We start from the raw sequence: 16,626 nt of genomic DNA, 5'->3' as shown, positions 1-16,626 counted from the left end.
ACAGGGTTGATGACCAATGCGACACAGGATACAATACCTTATGTCCTACCAGCTGAAGGGAGCCTCATCCCATACCCCCTAAGGGGACTCAAGCACTCATGGACCAAATTGTGCAGAAAAACTGACCTTGTTACTCATTGCCTCTGGATTCGAGATTGTCAGTTTCGCAAAAAAAAAGAAAGAAAAAAAACAATATTTCTGACCTATGTTACACCATCTTACAATCATGAATAAATCAATCACGTAAGTGGGACGAGTGCAATAAACTCTTACAACCCAAACAATGTGCTCATTCCTCATAAACAAATTATCTCATTAAACATATAATAAAATCCACAAATCACTGTGAATGTACATAAAAGTCAATGTATCACTGTGAAAAACAAATCTTCCCAGTTTGTTCAATCATGTGCAGTGCTCAAACACTCAGAAAGGCTCACCAGATATGTATGACCTCCTATTTCTAAGTAGGTCATTAATCACAGACCAGGTCACATCCAGTGCCTTTTTCTTCTCCAGTTAATTCTCCAATTAGTCACCTCCCCTCTCTGCTCATCATCATATGTAGTTAAAAACAAATAAACTCCATAGTGCAAGAGTTTAAAAAGAGCATTTTTTTTTTCATAACAAATGACTACTCACATAAAAGTTCTTTACAAAAGCTAACCCATCCAGTAATTAGTCCCATACAAAGAAATACTTGATACTTCTGGGTTCAGCTAGCATCTGACTTCACATCCACCTCAACACATTTCGTCCATTGGTGGCATGAATGTCAATTATATATCTTTGCCTGACACAGTGTAACAGGTAAGGCTTCTTAGGGCATTTATTAAAGAAGGAAGCACAGCTACTCCATGACTGCCCTAAATATTACTGATTTGCAGCTTTAGGTTATCTGGAAGATCATCTTCAAGGCAGACTACTCAATGTTCAGTTTATCATGGTGCAGTGTCCTAGTGAAGTAGAGTATGACTAGTCTTCTGTGGCAGACCTATCTCCACAGCAAAATGGCAGTTCAGAACTGACATCTCTGAGAGATAAAAATGATATGCAAGTGCATGGCTAAGCAGGTTGAAGAACTGAAAAGTTGGATGAACATAACCTACAATTTTTGTTTGTTATTCTGGAATTAGGCACTTGGGCAATTCTGCCATCCGGTAACTTACATTAAAGCCCAACTACAGCCAGAACTTTTACACTTCCATTAGTGGGTAAGAGCTAGTCATTTTTATTTATTGTTGCCTGCGTCCATATTGAGGAGATATATCCCTACCTTCTGGGTAGATATATAAGGAGAGCCGGCAACTCGCACATCCATATCAAATTCTTTATTTAGCTACAGAATAGTGACAATAAAGACAGCTGATTGACAGCCATAGACATAGAATGTAAGGTCCAAGTTCAAACACCCCAATCAGAGCAAGATGCAGGGAAGTGTAGGTTCTCTTTTAGCAACCCCTCTTCCCTTAGGCCAAGCAGGCATATCAGTAACAGATTGCCCCAGGAGTTCATACAAGAAACGATGTAATTAGAATGTGGCTTATGCCGCGTACACATGATCGGAATTCCGGCCAGAAAAAGAGAGCTTTTCATCGGAAAATGCGACCGTGTGTATGCTCCATCGTAATGTAGCTGTCCTAATTTCCGCCAGCCAAAAATTCATAGCATGTTCTCAATTTTCCCGACGGAAAAACTTTCTGTCGGTAATTCCGATCGTGTGTATGCAATTCCGACACGCCAAAAATCACGCATGCTCAGATTCAACTACGAGACAGAAGCTATTGGCTACTGGCTATTAAACTTTCTTTTTCTAGTCACGTCGTACGTGTTGTACGTCACCGCGTTATAAATGATCGGAATTTGATGTGACCGTGTGTAGGCAAGACAGCTTGAGCCGAATTCTGTCAGAATTCCATCGGGAAAACCATCAGAGCTTTTTCCGACGAGAATTCCGATCGCGTGTACGCGGCATTAGAATGCTGCTTGTAGACCCAAGGTACAAGAGAGTAGACGTAGAGCGATGGGTGAAACAAGATGAAAGACACTCTGTTGGGACTGGGGGCTGGAAGCAGGCATAATCCATGCATGTAGCAATAGTAAGAACAAGCAGCCATAAGTAGAAGTGCCAGGTAACACAGAAATGGTCAGGGCAGGCAATAACAGAATCCAAGAATGTAGCAATGGTTAGGACAGGCAGCAGCCAGTAGAGGTATCCAGTACCTTTGCAAAGGTCAAGGTATGCAGTAGAAGAATTCAAGAACATAGCAAAGGTCAGCAACATGAGGAAACAATCTAGTCAGGTGCAATTGGTCATCAAGAAAGGTTATCACAATACAGAGGCACAGGCTGGGGCACTTTAAATGAGATGCCTCCTGGGCCATTTACTGATTTAATAGCTGGGGGTGTGTGGCCAGACTAGTTACATCACAGCTCACATGGAAGTCAGGGAAAGTACAAGGCAGCAGACAAGAACCTCTGGGAGAGTCCAGTTGCCTAGCAACTGGAATGCAAGCCATCCCTGGGAGCCAAGAGCAGACAGCTAGGGCCGCCAGCAGACAGATAAATATACAAGATGCCTAATGCCTTGTACACAGCAAGAGGATATTGGACGAATGATTGTCCGTTGTTTTTTTTTTTTTGCATGCTAGTCTCATATCTAAAATGAGGGCGTTACTAAACCTCCTCTTGTACAATAGAATACAACTTTGGAAAAGATGTAATGTGTTATATTGTATTGTAATATATTCTTTCATTTCTGAGCATGAGTGATCTTACTCTTCCAGGTTTTTTTCGGACAAGTATTTTCCTGTTTAAAACGAAAATCGTACGATCTAGTATCGTATGAGAAAAATTTCCGTGTTAGTGCCTTTGTGTAATTTCAGATGAAATGTTGTGCTCTCGAAAACTGTATACTAATGATCGGGTTATCATATGATCACTTTAAAAACTGTATTTATGTCCGATTTTCTGATTGTGTGTACTAGGCTTAACACATAACACTTCTCTGGGAGGGACCCCAATTCAAATTTAAATCCTGAATATATCAGGGACCAAAAACTGGTACTGAAGATTATCCCCAATGAAGGAGAGGTAAACCACTTCTGCACTTGAAAATAAAAACCAGTGAGGTCACCTACCTCTTTCACACAAAAGCTTTAGGATGCGTGTACATGTGCATACAGTATGTGGCAGGAGCTTTCAGAACAATCCAGCATAAAAAATGCTAGCTTTGACTAGTAAATGAATATTCATTTATTCTAGCTGCTAGAATTAATTTAGGTGCATACGCTCATATTTATATGCATAAATTATGCCCAGTAAGCTCCTCTCCAAATGTAGGTTTGGGGAGTTTATTCTTTAAGGCCCTGGACGCTGCTCTAAAACAGGATTCTAAACACCACAATGTGCATTGACGCATTGGGCGAAATAAAGCTGCATTCAGAGGCATACAAAAAAATATGAAAAATTCCTTAAAGTGGAAGTAAACCCGCCTATCTTTTTCATCCAAGGAAGCTTCCATCTTGGCTTCTGTTTAATTTTCAACTGCCATAATGCTGCACATGTGATCAGTTATGACACCAGCCATTGGATGGTTTGACAGCACAACCAATGTGACAGCATTCCTGGCATGGCGGGAATATACATGTTTTTTGAAACTGTTAAATTGATGGGTTTACTTCCGCTTTAAAAATCTGTGTTTTTCTTTCTGCCCATGTGGATAAGGCCTTTTGGGCATCTGACCTATGTTTAGGTATCCTTGTTTCTACCTAGTGTGATGTACAGAAACAATACTCAATTTTGCACATCTGACCAGCAGTGCCATTTTAGCAGTCTAGTTAATATATGTCAGAACCTTTCTTTGCACCAAAAGAAAAAAGTTGAATAACTCATTCATGAATACGTTTTGTCTCTGTATCCACAGTGATTACAGGTATGTGGCAGCTGCTCTTGCTGTCATGAGGAATGTCACCCAACAGATCAATGAGCGGAAGAGGAGACTTGAAAATATTGACAAAATTGCACAGTGGCAAGCATCAGTTCTGGACTGGGAGGTTTGTAAAAACATTTGAAATGTTTGTGGGATATTATTATGAGGCCTTTATTATAATCTTATATCCTTAATGAGTGTTTATCTCATAACCCTCCTTTACTGTATCACTCTATCCAAAATGAAAAAAAAGTTTTATAGTCCTACTCTAAAATGTACAAAGATGATTTTGGAAAAGCCGCGTTTAGGAGTAGGTAAAGGTTGCTGCCGCCCTCCAAGACCTCAACCCCCTATTTGGAGGCTCTGGGCGTTTGACTGTTTATGGTATTAATATGGGGCTTTAAGCGCTACCTGGACCAGACAAGATATTCTACCACGATCGATGCCCTATGGCAAAAAGGTGTTATAATATACAAATTAAACTCCCCAGCCCTAAAATGGCTTATAATATATGGAAGATAAAATTAAATCATACACCGAACCCCAGTACTATGTATATATACACCAGGTACTAGGAATGGAGTAATGAGAAGAAAAAGATGGAGAGAGGGAGAGAAGAGTGGTATATGTGATCAAGATCCCTACCAGGAAATGTCTTAATACCAGTTTTCACACACTTCCTACACACCCGTTCCATATACACCCTATCTATATAGTGTGCATGAAATATATAAGACCGGAGGTAGGTAGTGAGTAAAAATTATATGCATTAAACCAGGGGTATGTCACTACAAATACATATAAAGTAATCAGGTGTACAGAATAAATTAAGATGTAATGATGAAAAATATTTCCAGCTAGAAGATGACTATATATGTTAATAATATAACCCTTCTTGTAAAATGATTCACATATCTACATTATCCACATAAGAAAAAAAGGGTATTGTGTGTCATATACCAGTAAATCCAGATCTTTATCTCAAAGGTGCAAACAACCAGTGCAAAAAAATTGCACAAAAATTGTGCAGAAAATGTGCTTTGCTCCTCCACTATTTTTGAATGTTGGTCACCTAATACCAGTTCTAATAAGCATATTATTTTTTGGACTTTTTGGATTAATAACAACTTTTTTTGGATCATATATTTTTATTTTTATTAAGACATTTCCTGGTAGGGATTTTGATAACATATACCACTCTTCTCTCCCTCTCTCCATCTTTCTCTCCTGGGTCATTACTCCATTCCCAGTACCTGGTGTATATATACCTAGTACTGGGGTTCAGTCTATGAATTAATTTTATCTTCCAGATATTATAAGCCATTTTAGGGCTGGGGAGTTTAATTTGTATTAACACCTTTTTGCCATAGGGCATCGATCGTGGTAGAATATCTTGTCTGGTCCAGGTAGCGCCTACTCTAAAATGTAGCACCAGCCTGTATTAAGCATTAGGTAGTATTTTTCCCTGTTCTGCTTGTGAAATCGTATACTTGATTGATTGCTACAGATTACTAGACAATTCAAAAATGGATCTTTATTAGTTTATGGTGTGTTTATGACCAATGATCAGGTGCTCTGCCCTCCCGTATTAATGATCAAGACTAATGAAGATCCAATTACTAATCCTATAGCACAGGGCCATGGATTCACTGGTCACTGGAGATTGTCACTGGACCATACAACTGTTGTGTAAGACCCCTTTCACACCAAGGGTGTTTTGCAGGCGCTATAGCGTTAGAAATAGAGCCTGCAATCCGCCCTAAAACTGCTGCACCATTGTCTGTAGTGTGAAAGCCCCGAGGGCTTTCACACTGCAGCGGTGCACTGGCAGGACGTCAGGAAAAGTCCTGCCAGCAGCTTCTTTGGAGCAGTGAAGGAGCGGTGTGTTTACCGCTCCTCCACCGCTGCTCCATATTGAAATCAATGTGGCAGCGCTGTAATACCGCCACTATTGCGGCGTATTGCCGGCGGTTTTAACCCTTTCTCGGCTGCTAGCGGGGGGTAAAAGCGCCCCGCTAGCAGCCGAAATGCGTTTTACCGCCGACGCTATGGGCGGTGTGGTGTGAAAGGGGTCTAAATGCATGGCAACAAAAAATGAGACCTGCACCTTTTTTTTTTTTTAAAGCCGTGCACCACAAGGCACGTAGGTTTTGGTGTGCTTCAGTGCGAACCCCTTGGCACTTACTGACTTTGTGGATTGGGGTGCCAATTCACAAATCAAAATGAACACCACAACACACTACAGAGTGCCTTATGTTACCATTGTGGAAAAACATACAGTGGGACACTCAGCTATCCCTGCACGTCTGTAAAAAAAAAAAAAAACTCAGGTGTGTACATTTGAGGGGCTGTATCTCTATTGAATAATATGGACTGCCTGCGTGCAAATTCACACTGCTCAGAAAACATAAAAAAACAACTCTTAATGCTGTATGGGCCTCTGCATTCCAGTAACTGAGCCCTTAGGTTAGGCTATATACAGTGTGTATGTGTGCGTGTGTATATATATATATTATCCAGTATATAAAAATGTTTTGCAAAAAAACATTTAACACATGGCAGACATAAGAAAAGTTTTATTATTAATCATGTTAATCTATATAGGTTATTAGATAAACTAAGTTGATCCGTAAGATAAATAGGTGCTGTTAGACCATAGGTCAAATAAAAGAGCTGACTTAAAGGAGACAATCAGGCTGTAGAGTTAATGGGAACTTTAAAAAGATGTAAACCCTAAGTGATTTATTTCCCTATACTATGGAAAATAGGAATGTCTAATAACTAACTAAAAATAATTTTCGTCATGGAAAGCTTCAGTTAAAATAGATGTAGTTTAACCACTTGCTTACTGGGCACTTAAACCCCCCTCAGTCCCAGACCAATTTTCAGCTTTCAGCGCTGATGCACTTTGAATAACAATTGCGCGGCCATACAACACTGTACCCAAATACAATTTTTATCATTTTTTTCCCACAAATAGAGCTTTCTTTTGGTGGTATTTAATTACAGCTGGGAGTTTTATTTTTTGCTAAAAAAAACAAAAAAATGCAAAAAAAAAATAAAATAAAAAAATCATGTATAATAGTTTGTTATAAAATTTTTCTCCTTCATTGAAATGCGCTGATGAGGCGGCACTGGTGGACACTGATGGGCGGCACTGGTGGGCACTGATGGGCGGCACTGGTGGGCACTAATAGGCACAGTTAAGGCGACACTAATAGGCTTAGATAAGATGGCACCGATAGGCACAGATAAGGCAGTACTGATGGGCACAGATAAGGCGGCACTGATGGGCACTGATAGGTGGCACGGATGGGTGGCATGGATGGGTGGCACTAAGGGGCACTGATAGGTACCACTGATAGATGGGACTGATGGGCACTGATAGGTGGCACTGATAGGTGGCTCTGATAGGTGGCTTTGCTGGACACTGATGGGCGGCACTGATGGGCACTGATGGGCACTGGTAGATGACACTGATGGGCATGGATATGTGGCACTGAGGTGCAGCAATGTTGTTGAGGCAGATTGTGGGCACTGATAGGTGGCACTGTGGGTACTGATGTATGGCACTGTGGGTACTGATGTATGGCACTGCGGGCACTGATTATGGCACTGTGGGCACTGATGTATGGCACTGCTGGGTGGCATTATGGGCACTGATGGGGGGCACTGCTGGGTGGCACTTTATTAAGGCTCTGGGGGTTACTGGCAGGGGGCAGGTGGGTCCTGATACACTGGCCGTGATCGGGACTGATGTCCCGATCACGGCCGCCGGTGATCGGCTTTTTTTTTCTCGACAGCACGAGGAGGAAAAATAGCCGATTACCGGCTCTGTTTTGTCACATGATCAGCTGTCATTGGCTGACAGCTGATCACGTGGTAAGGGGTCGGGATCGACCCCTTGCTCGGATCGGTGATCAGGCGAGTCTCATTGACTCGCCGATCACAGAGCGCGCCGCACGCGCCCCTCAGGGGGCGCACAGGCCGCTCGTGCATGGGATGACGTCAATAGATGTAGTCCCGGCAAAGGAGGTCCGCGCTGTAGCCGTCATTCGGCTATAGCGCAGATCTCTAGAAGTTAACTGGACAACTATATGATTATCAGTAAGCCTGTTCAAATTTTATTTCTGGTTAATCTCTTTATATAAGATACTATGTGGTGCTGGAGAGAAGTGGTAAGCCAAGAAGAGCACAAATAATATCCATCATCGGTGCCAAAATGTGAGACCACTGAAACATACAGTATATCCACTGATACATGTAGAAAGGTACTAAGGCGCTACGGACTCACCATCAGTTTGACTATCCTAGATCCAGAATGTTATGTTAGCCCTTGAACACACGTTCGGACATTCCGGCGGAAAATGTCCGATCGGACCGTGTTGTCGGAAAATCCGTCCTTGTGTGGGCTTCATCGAACTTTTTCCGTCGGAATGTCCGACCAACAAAGTTTGAGAGCTGGATATAAAATTTTCCGACAACATGATCCAATCGGACTTTGTCCGATCGTTTGTAGAGAATTCCGATCGGACAAAGTGCCACGCATGCTCAGATCAAATTCCTAGACCAAAGCTATTGGCTACTAGCCTGAACGTAGTCCCGTCGTAACTAAATAACGTCATCACGTTACGAACGATCAGATTTTCCGACAACTTTGTCCGACCGTGTGTATGCAACACCAGTTTTGGACAAAATCCGTCGGAAAAAATCCAACAGATTTTGTTGTCGGAATGTCCGACCATGTGTACAAGGGCTTAGAGTATTTATGATCCATATCTATGATCATTTTGTGATAATGTCTGTGATGACCTGTATGTGCAATTTGAGGTGTTTGAACCTCATATTGATATACTATGTGCTTCAGAATCACACATTAAACAGGCTAATTATCTATGTGTTGAATATAATATATTCAGACCTCTAAAGACTACATGGAATATTGATATCACATCGAAAGTATTTGCAGTTTTTACATACAGCTACATACACTAGCTGCAGAACATTATATATACAGTATCTCACAAAAGTGAGTACACCCCTCAGATTTTTATAAATATTTTATCATACCTTTTCATGTGACAACACTGAAGAAATGACACTTTTCTACAATGTAAAGTAACTCAACACACAGCCATTAATGTCTAAACCACTGGCAACAAAAGCGAGTACACCCCTGAGTGAAAATGTCCAAATTGGGCCTAACCGCCTCACGCCTGCCCACCGTCATATGATGTGATGGCCGTTGAGCGGGTATATCTGAATGATGCCTATAGCTACAGACATGATTCAGAATTTGCAGTTTTCAGCCGGCGATTCCCTACACCATAAGAATGATCATAGTGGCTGTTCCGCCGCTTGATCATTCTTACGGAGGCGAGAGGGCACGTCCTCCCTCCCGCCACCCTCTGGTGCTTCTACCGACTCACCGATACGTTCGGTGAGTCGGACAGAGGATCCGCCAGCCCCGGATTTTGATTATAGAGATTTCCGGCGGACTAGATGATCGCCGGAGTCTCTATAATCGTCAGAGGCCAGGTGCAATGTTATGACGTCACGCCTGGCCTCTGCATTAAAAAAAAGGCGCCATTTCGGCTGGGAAGCGGTGATCGGTTTATTTTTCCCAGCCTAGTGGTGAGATGTGGGGTCTTATTGACCCCATATCTCACTATAAAGAGGACCTGTCATGTCATATTCCTATTACAAAGGATGTTTATATTCCTTGTAATAGGAATAAAAGTGATCAAAATGTTTTTTTTTAAAAAGTCAAAATAAAAACAACAACAAAGTATAATTAACAATAAAATTTTTTTTTTTAAAGCGCCCCTGTCTCCGTGTGCTCGCATGCAGAAGTGAACGCATATGTAAGTCCCACCCACATATGAAAACGGTGTTCAAACCATACATGTGAGGTATCGACGCGAACGTTGGAGCGAGAGCAATAATTTTGTCCCTAGATCTCCTCTGTAACTCAAAACATGTATCCAGTAAAAAAAATTCAAGAGTCGCCTATGGGGATTCTTAAGTAACGAACTTTGGCGCCGTTCCTCAAGCGTGTGCAATTTTGAAGCGTGACATGTTAGGTATCTATTTACTCGGCGTAACTTCATCTTTCAAAATATGGGCTAACTTTACTGTTTTTTTTTTTAAAGCACAAAACTGTTTCTTTCCCAAAAAAAAGCGCAAATACTGTGCGAGATAAAATGTTGCAACAATCGCCATTGTAATCTCTAGGGTCTTTGCTAAATCTGGTGGCCAGCTACAAGAAATGTCTGACCTCTGTGATTGCCAACAAGGGTTTTGCCACCTAGTACTAAGTCATGTTTTTTGAAGGGGTCAAATACTGTATTTATTGGCGTATAACACTCACTTTTTCGCCATGAAAATCGGGTGCAAATAGCGTGTGCGTGCTATACGCCAATACTTCAATTTTAGCTGCCTTATTTTAAAAAAAAATTTTTTCCTGAAACTTCCCTCTTAAAATGAATGTGCGTGTTCACTCATTAAAATGCAAATCAATTTATAACTTTTTTCTAAATGCATTTTTTCTGGATATTTTTGTTGTTATTCTGTCTCTCACTGTTAAAATAAACCTACCGTTAAAATTATAGACTGACGATTTCTTTGTCAGTGGACAAACGTACAAAATCAGCAGGGGATCAAATACTTTTTTCCCTCACTGTATATATAATTTTTTTTTCAGAATAGGGGTGAGCTGGATTGGGAAAGTAAAGTAATACATGTTTAGTGAATGCAAAGCCTCAAATTGGAAGAAATAGTATCCAAGAAAAAGATGTTGCACTACCAAATGGCAAATCCACACAGTAGATTTATTTTACAGTGCAGTGCAAAAAAGGTAAAAGGTACTTGCACAATAAACGATTTCAGGTGTCCCCAGACATTCATCAGGTTCACAGGTTTAAAGTACTTACCTACTGTATGTACCTTTGCGCTGCAGCAGAAAATAAATCTATAATGACTCATTCATGATTCATCAAATTTGTCATTAGGCTGGGTAGCATTATTTTCTTTAATGCTACATATAGATTTGTCAGTCGATAGCAGAGATATTTTTCACTCTTATGCCGCGTACACACGAGCGGACTGTATGGCGTACTTAGTTCGTCATACAATCCGACGGACAGTCCGTCGTACTTTCCACTGAACGGACTTGACCACACACAAATACCCAAACAGTCCGTCGAAAGCTTGCGCGATGACGTGTACAGCACGTACGACGGGACTAGAAATAGGAAGTCCATGACACAGCAAAGCACCCTTCCGCCGTGTAAATCCTTTCTGGGCATGCGCCATTCTTAGTCCGTCGAACTAGCATACTGACGACCGTATTGTCCGCTGAAACCAAAGTACGACGGACAGAATTTAGAAAAAAACGTAATACTTAGTACTCCAGACTGCACGCTGAAAAAGTCCGCTGAAGCCCACACACGAGCGGATTGTCCGCTGAAATGTGTTTCGACGGACTAAGTACGCCATACAATCCGCTCGTGTGTACGCGGCATTATTATGGCCCAAGGACCACTTTACATTTTTTAAAGTTTATCATTGTTCATAGACAGTTGACAATTTCTAAAAAATTAGATGAGGTTGTGTCTTAGGCCGCGTACACACGGGCGGACTGTTCGTCCAACTTTGTCCGCTGAACAGTGTTTGGGCGGACAGTCCGCTCGTGTGTGGGCTTTCAGCGGACAGTTTCAGCGGACAGTTGGACGGACAAGGTTTTTCGGAAATTCCGTAAAACTGTCCGCTGAAACCTTGTTTCAGCGAACAGTCCGCTCGTGTGTAGGCTTGTTCGTCAAACAAAGTTGCGCGCATGCTCAGAAAGGATTTTCACGCCGAAAGCTATAATGCAGTGTATAGGACGTCGTATTTTTCGTCCCGTCGTACGTGCCGTTCACGTCATCGCGCACGGTTTCAGCAAACTGTTCGTCCGTCGTGTGTGGCCATGTCCGTCCATGCTAAGTTTGAGCGGACTGTTTGCCGAAACTGTTGGACGGACAAAGTTGGGCGAACAGTCCGCGCGTGTGTACGCGGCCTTAGCCCTTGTACACACGGTCGGACATTCCGACAACCAAATCCGTCGGATTTTGTCAAAAACTGTTGCATACACACAGTCGGACAAAGTTGTCATAAAATCCGATCGTACTTAACGTGATGACGTTATTTCATTACGACGGGACTACGTTCAGGCTAGTAGCCAATAGCTTTGGTCTAGGAGTTTGATCTGAGCACGCGTGGCACTTTGTCCGATCAGAATTCTCTACACATGATCGGACAAAGTCCGATCGGAGCATGTTGTCGGAAAATTTTATAGCCCAGCTGGAAAACTTGGTCCGTCGGATACTCCGACGGAAACAGTCCGATGGAGCCCACACACTGGTCCTATCGGGCATTGTCCATCGGAATGTCCGACCGTGTGTACAAGGGCTTAAATTGCAAATGTATAGTGAAATCATATATAATTTTCTTGAAGTCCTTCAAAGTTGATTGTGAGACCCCATGGGACATCCAGATCTGTTGGTGGGTACATAGCATATACATCATACCAATTATGTAGAAGATAACAGAACACCATTGTTACAATAAATGTTGAAGATTTTCGTGAATAAACAACTACCATCTTGCCAGTTAAAAACAAAAATTTTTTTGGTCAGCCATGTTTTTGGGACCCAATAAAGAAAGCGAATAACCTGAGCCACCAGTGACATCAGTCAGTTGTGTTGCAGGTGGCTATATATATAATTTTACTGCTCCATGCTTTTTGGTTGTATTTTCAAGCAAGTTTAAAATATATATCATACTGCGCGGATAAAGAAAAGCTATTTCCTAGTGAAAACATTTTTATAGGACAGTCTGGCTTGAATCATTATTCCTTATGAGTTATGTGAGATTTAAAGCATTTTTATAAGAGGCATTTGAAAGCCAGCAGTAAATCTATTGGAGAAAATGGATATATATCAATTCTGAGATGATTAGTTTTCATTGTACTGTATAGTAGAACAGAGGTGACCCCGATAGGTGACTGTCACCTGCGCTAGCTGTGGAGCTGCCTGATTGATATTCATACTCCCTAAATTACAGGCTTCTTCCTTTTCAGAGGTCATACCTTCACTTTCCCATTTTATTTAACCATAAGGAACCGCTATGTGAAAAAAAGAGGATGAGGATTTTCCTCTCTGTCATTCAGGAAATGTAAATAAACCCCAAGGACATTTTAGTGTGTGCTGAAAATGTTCCTAACCATCCCCCCTCAAAAAAAAACAATATTCTAATGTTTGAATAAAAAATCCAAACTTCTCATATAGTGCAATAAAGAGCTGTGCTTAATATTTTCGTAGGTGGTTATACAGATTGGAGCATATCTAGATGTACTTTTTTTATATTTATGTATGTATGTAACAAACAAAATGTTAAGCCAATCAAAAAAAGCAGTATAAGCAAAGGTTTGTTAGTAGAAATTAGTATTGCCCAGGTCTGTCTTATGCCGCGTACACACGATCGGACTATCCGGCGGACTTAGCCCGGTGGACAAACCGCCGGACTTTGAAGCGGAGGTCCGCCGGACTTTCCGAATGAGCAGACCTGCCCACACACGACTGGACTTTTCCGGTGGATTTTTGAAATGAACGGACTTGCCCACACACAGAGGAAAGTCCATTCATTTTGAACGTGGCTCCAGGTAGATGGGACTAGCGAAGGAAGTCAATGTCGTAAGCCAAAAAAAGGACCCCCACGCCGACAGAAGAGTTACAGAAGACCGGGCCACCGCTAGTAAAAGAGCTGGAGGAAGAAAGCGGAGGCCCGGCAAGAAGAACCGAAGAGGGGGACAAGACCCCGAAGTCAGAAGAAGAGGCGGCGGCGACAGAAGACCGGGCTACCACTAGTAAAAGAGCTATAGGAAGAAAGCGGAGGCCCGGCAAGAAGTACCGAAGAGGGGGACAAGACCCCCGAAGTCAGAAGAAGACCCCCGGATGTCGGCAGCGAAGAAGAAAGCCGGGCTCCTCCACTAGTAAAAGAGCTAGCAGAAGATAGTCTGGCGAGAAGACACCCAAGACGGAAGACCACCGGAGCTGTGCAATAAATTATTTTAAAACCTTGTGTTGTGTTTTATTTACACTTTTTTTCACCAGGTGAATGGGTAGGGGTACATTGTACCCCATACTCATTCACATAGGGTGGGGGCCGGTATCTGGGGGCCCCCTTATTAAAGGAGGCTCCCGGATTCCAATAAGCCCCCCGCCCGCAGACCCCGGTAACCAACGGCCAGGGTTGTCGGGAAGAGGCCCTTGTCCTCATCAACATGGGGACAAGGTGCTTTGGGGTGGGGGGGCCCAAAGCCAACACCCTTTGGACAAAATTGCACGGTTTTGTTGTTGGAAAGTCTGATCGTGTGTATGAGGTAAAAGCCCTTGTACACGCGGTCGGACATTCCGACGGAAAATGTCCGATCGGACTGTGTTGTCAGATAACCCGACCGTGTGTGGGCTCCATCAGACTGTTTCCATCGGAATATCCGACCGACAAAGTTTTAGAGCTGGGCTATAAAATTTTCCGACAACATGATCTGATCAGACTTTGTCCGATCGTTTGTAGAGAATTCCGATTGGACAAAGTGCCACGCATGCTCAGATCAAATTCCTAGACCAAAGCTATTGGCTACTAGCCTGAACGTAGTCCCGTCATTACGAAAAAAATGTCATCACGTTCAGAACGATCGGATTTTCCAACAACTTTGTCCGACCGTGTGTATGCAACACCAGTTTCGGACAAAATCCATCAGACAAAATCAGACGGATTTTGTTGTCAGAATGTCCGACCGTGCGTACAAGGACTAAGAGAGTTGATCCAATTTAATGACGATGACATGTAATTAACAAGGGTGTTATTTTTCCAGAGCTACCAAATAGATATGAACTTTCACAACTTGACTCTTGCCCTGATTTGTGGCTGAGGAGAAGAAACTCCATTGTTTAATATCATCAGGTTAACATCAAATGTATTTGATGTTTTAAATACTAAAGTAAAAGGTGCTGCTTAAAGTTCAACCCCAGCTAAATGTCTTTTGCATTTTGCACAGAGGGAAAGAACCCTGGTAGCTTTTTACTCTAGGCCAGTGATGGCGAACCTTGGCACCCCTGATGTTTTGGAACTACATTTCCCATGATGCTCAAACACTCTGCAGTGCAGTTGAGCATCATGGGAAATGTAGTTCCAAAACATCTGGAGTGCCAAGGTTCGCCATCACTGCTCTAGGCTATACCCCCAGTAGATAGTTTTTTCCTCGTGTCCTGCTGAGTGCCTTTCTTTCCCAGTGACTACTGCTCTCCTGATTTTTTTGTCTGCTGTCACAAGAACAAGAAAACAAATTTCCCCAACAGGATCATGTACAGCTATATAAAACTTGACTTGAAGTATTTACTTTTCTTGAGTTCTAAAACGTAAAACTTTGGCTTTAAGGACCGGGGCAGCATACAATCTTGGTCATCAAAAGTTATGAAGATTGTGGCCCCTTTCACATTGGTGGAGTCCACCAGCGGATCCACCTGCTCAGCAGGGGATCTCTCTTATGATACCCACTGAGCAGGCAGATGACAGGTCTGTGTCCATTCCACTGGTGCAGACACAGCCCGCTGTCCTCTATGGGCTGTGGGAAATGGGCTACCTGTCCAATTCCATCCAACTGTCATCCGATCCGCCAGATGAATGGGGAACGGATCCCCATCTATCTGTTTTTAGTGGACAGGATTGGATCAGATGGCGTGTGTCAACGAACAGATGTCTGTTGACATCAGCTGCTCCATAAAGAGCAATGGATGGTCCGATCAGGTCCGCCTGAAAAACTGACAGGTGGACCTGAATGGTCCGCTCATGTGAAAGGGGCTTATGGATCCATGCGCACTGGCCTTAAAATAAACACCAGGTTTTTTTTTTTTGGCAGAAAAAAATGCTCACATAGAGCGTATTTGTAAATGCGCTTAGGTGCGTTTAGAAGTTTTTTCTCCCTGAAAACTCCTTGCAAAAATGCAATTCACAAGGGTTTTTTTCAACCTCTAAACGCTGAGTTGCAAATATGCCTCTTATTGTCCTTATGTGCATGGACACATAAAATAACATTTAGTTGCTTCTACAGGCAGAAAAAAAAAACAGCAAAACTCTTGTAAAAGCAGCATTTTTTAATCCCAGTGTGCATGGACCCTAAATGACCTGGTGTGTATTTTGGAGTTGAACAGAATAAATAAAATGGTGTTGCGCTCCCAGCGTGAAAGTACTCAAATAATCAAAAATTGCTAAAATTCATAAGGTGGTAAAAATCCAAAGATTAAATAACTAAAATCATAAATAATCAGTGTATAGAAGATAAATGCATAAAAAATATATAAGGCAGGTGAAAGCCACAAAAAGTATCACAGTGATCCAAAAAAATATATAAATTGTGAAAATCAATCAGGTAAAGTGAAGTGAATAAATAAATAAAATTATATAAATTAAGATAATCAATCAAATTTAAAAATACATGAATAAGTGTATATTCCAATACACGGTGAATGGTGTCACTCAAGTGAAAATTTCATACAAAATAGTGGATTAAAAGTCCTCCAAAGAATACTAAAAAAGCATCAACACTCATATGTGCCACAAAGTGTCCAGTACATAGTATCCAGGTGTCCACCGAC

The 16,626-nt window shown here is 42.0% G+C and overlaps 1 protein-coding gene across 3 annotated transcripts in view; it reads left to right on the top strand.

Annotated features, from left to right (window-relative positions):
* Nucleotides 1–16,626, top strand: part of ARHGEF9 (Cdc42 guanine nucleotide exchange factor 9) — a 659,595-nt gene that overhangs the window by 576,315 nt on the left and 66,654 nt on the right. For all 3 annotated transcript variants that reach the window (XM_077475005.1, XM_077475175.1, XM_077475090.1), the window contains one exon: nt 3,926–4,055. In XM_077475005.1, the coding sequence (XP_077331131.1) occupies nt 3,926–4,055 (130 nt within the window). The remainder of the gene's footprint in view (nt 1–3,925; nt 4,056–16,626) is intronic.

This window comes from Lithobates pipiens, unplaced genomic scaffold (genome assembly GCF_037356315.1).
Source record: "Lithobates pipiens isolate NorthernLeopardFrog02 unplaced genomic scaffold, aLitPip1_a1.2 Scaffold_1, whole genome shotgun sequence".
In the NCBI taxonomy this organism is placed as follows: Eukaryota; Metazoa; Chordata; class Amphibia; order Anura; family Ranidae; genus Lithobates; species Lithobates pipiens.
This window is presented reverse-complemented; position numbering and strand designations above follow the sequence as displayed.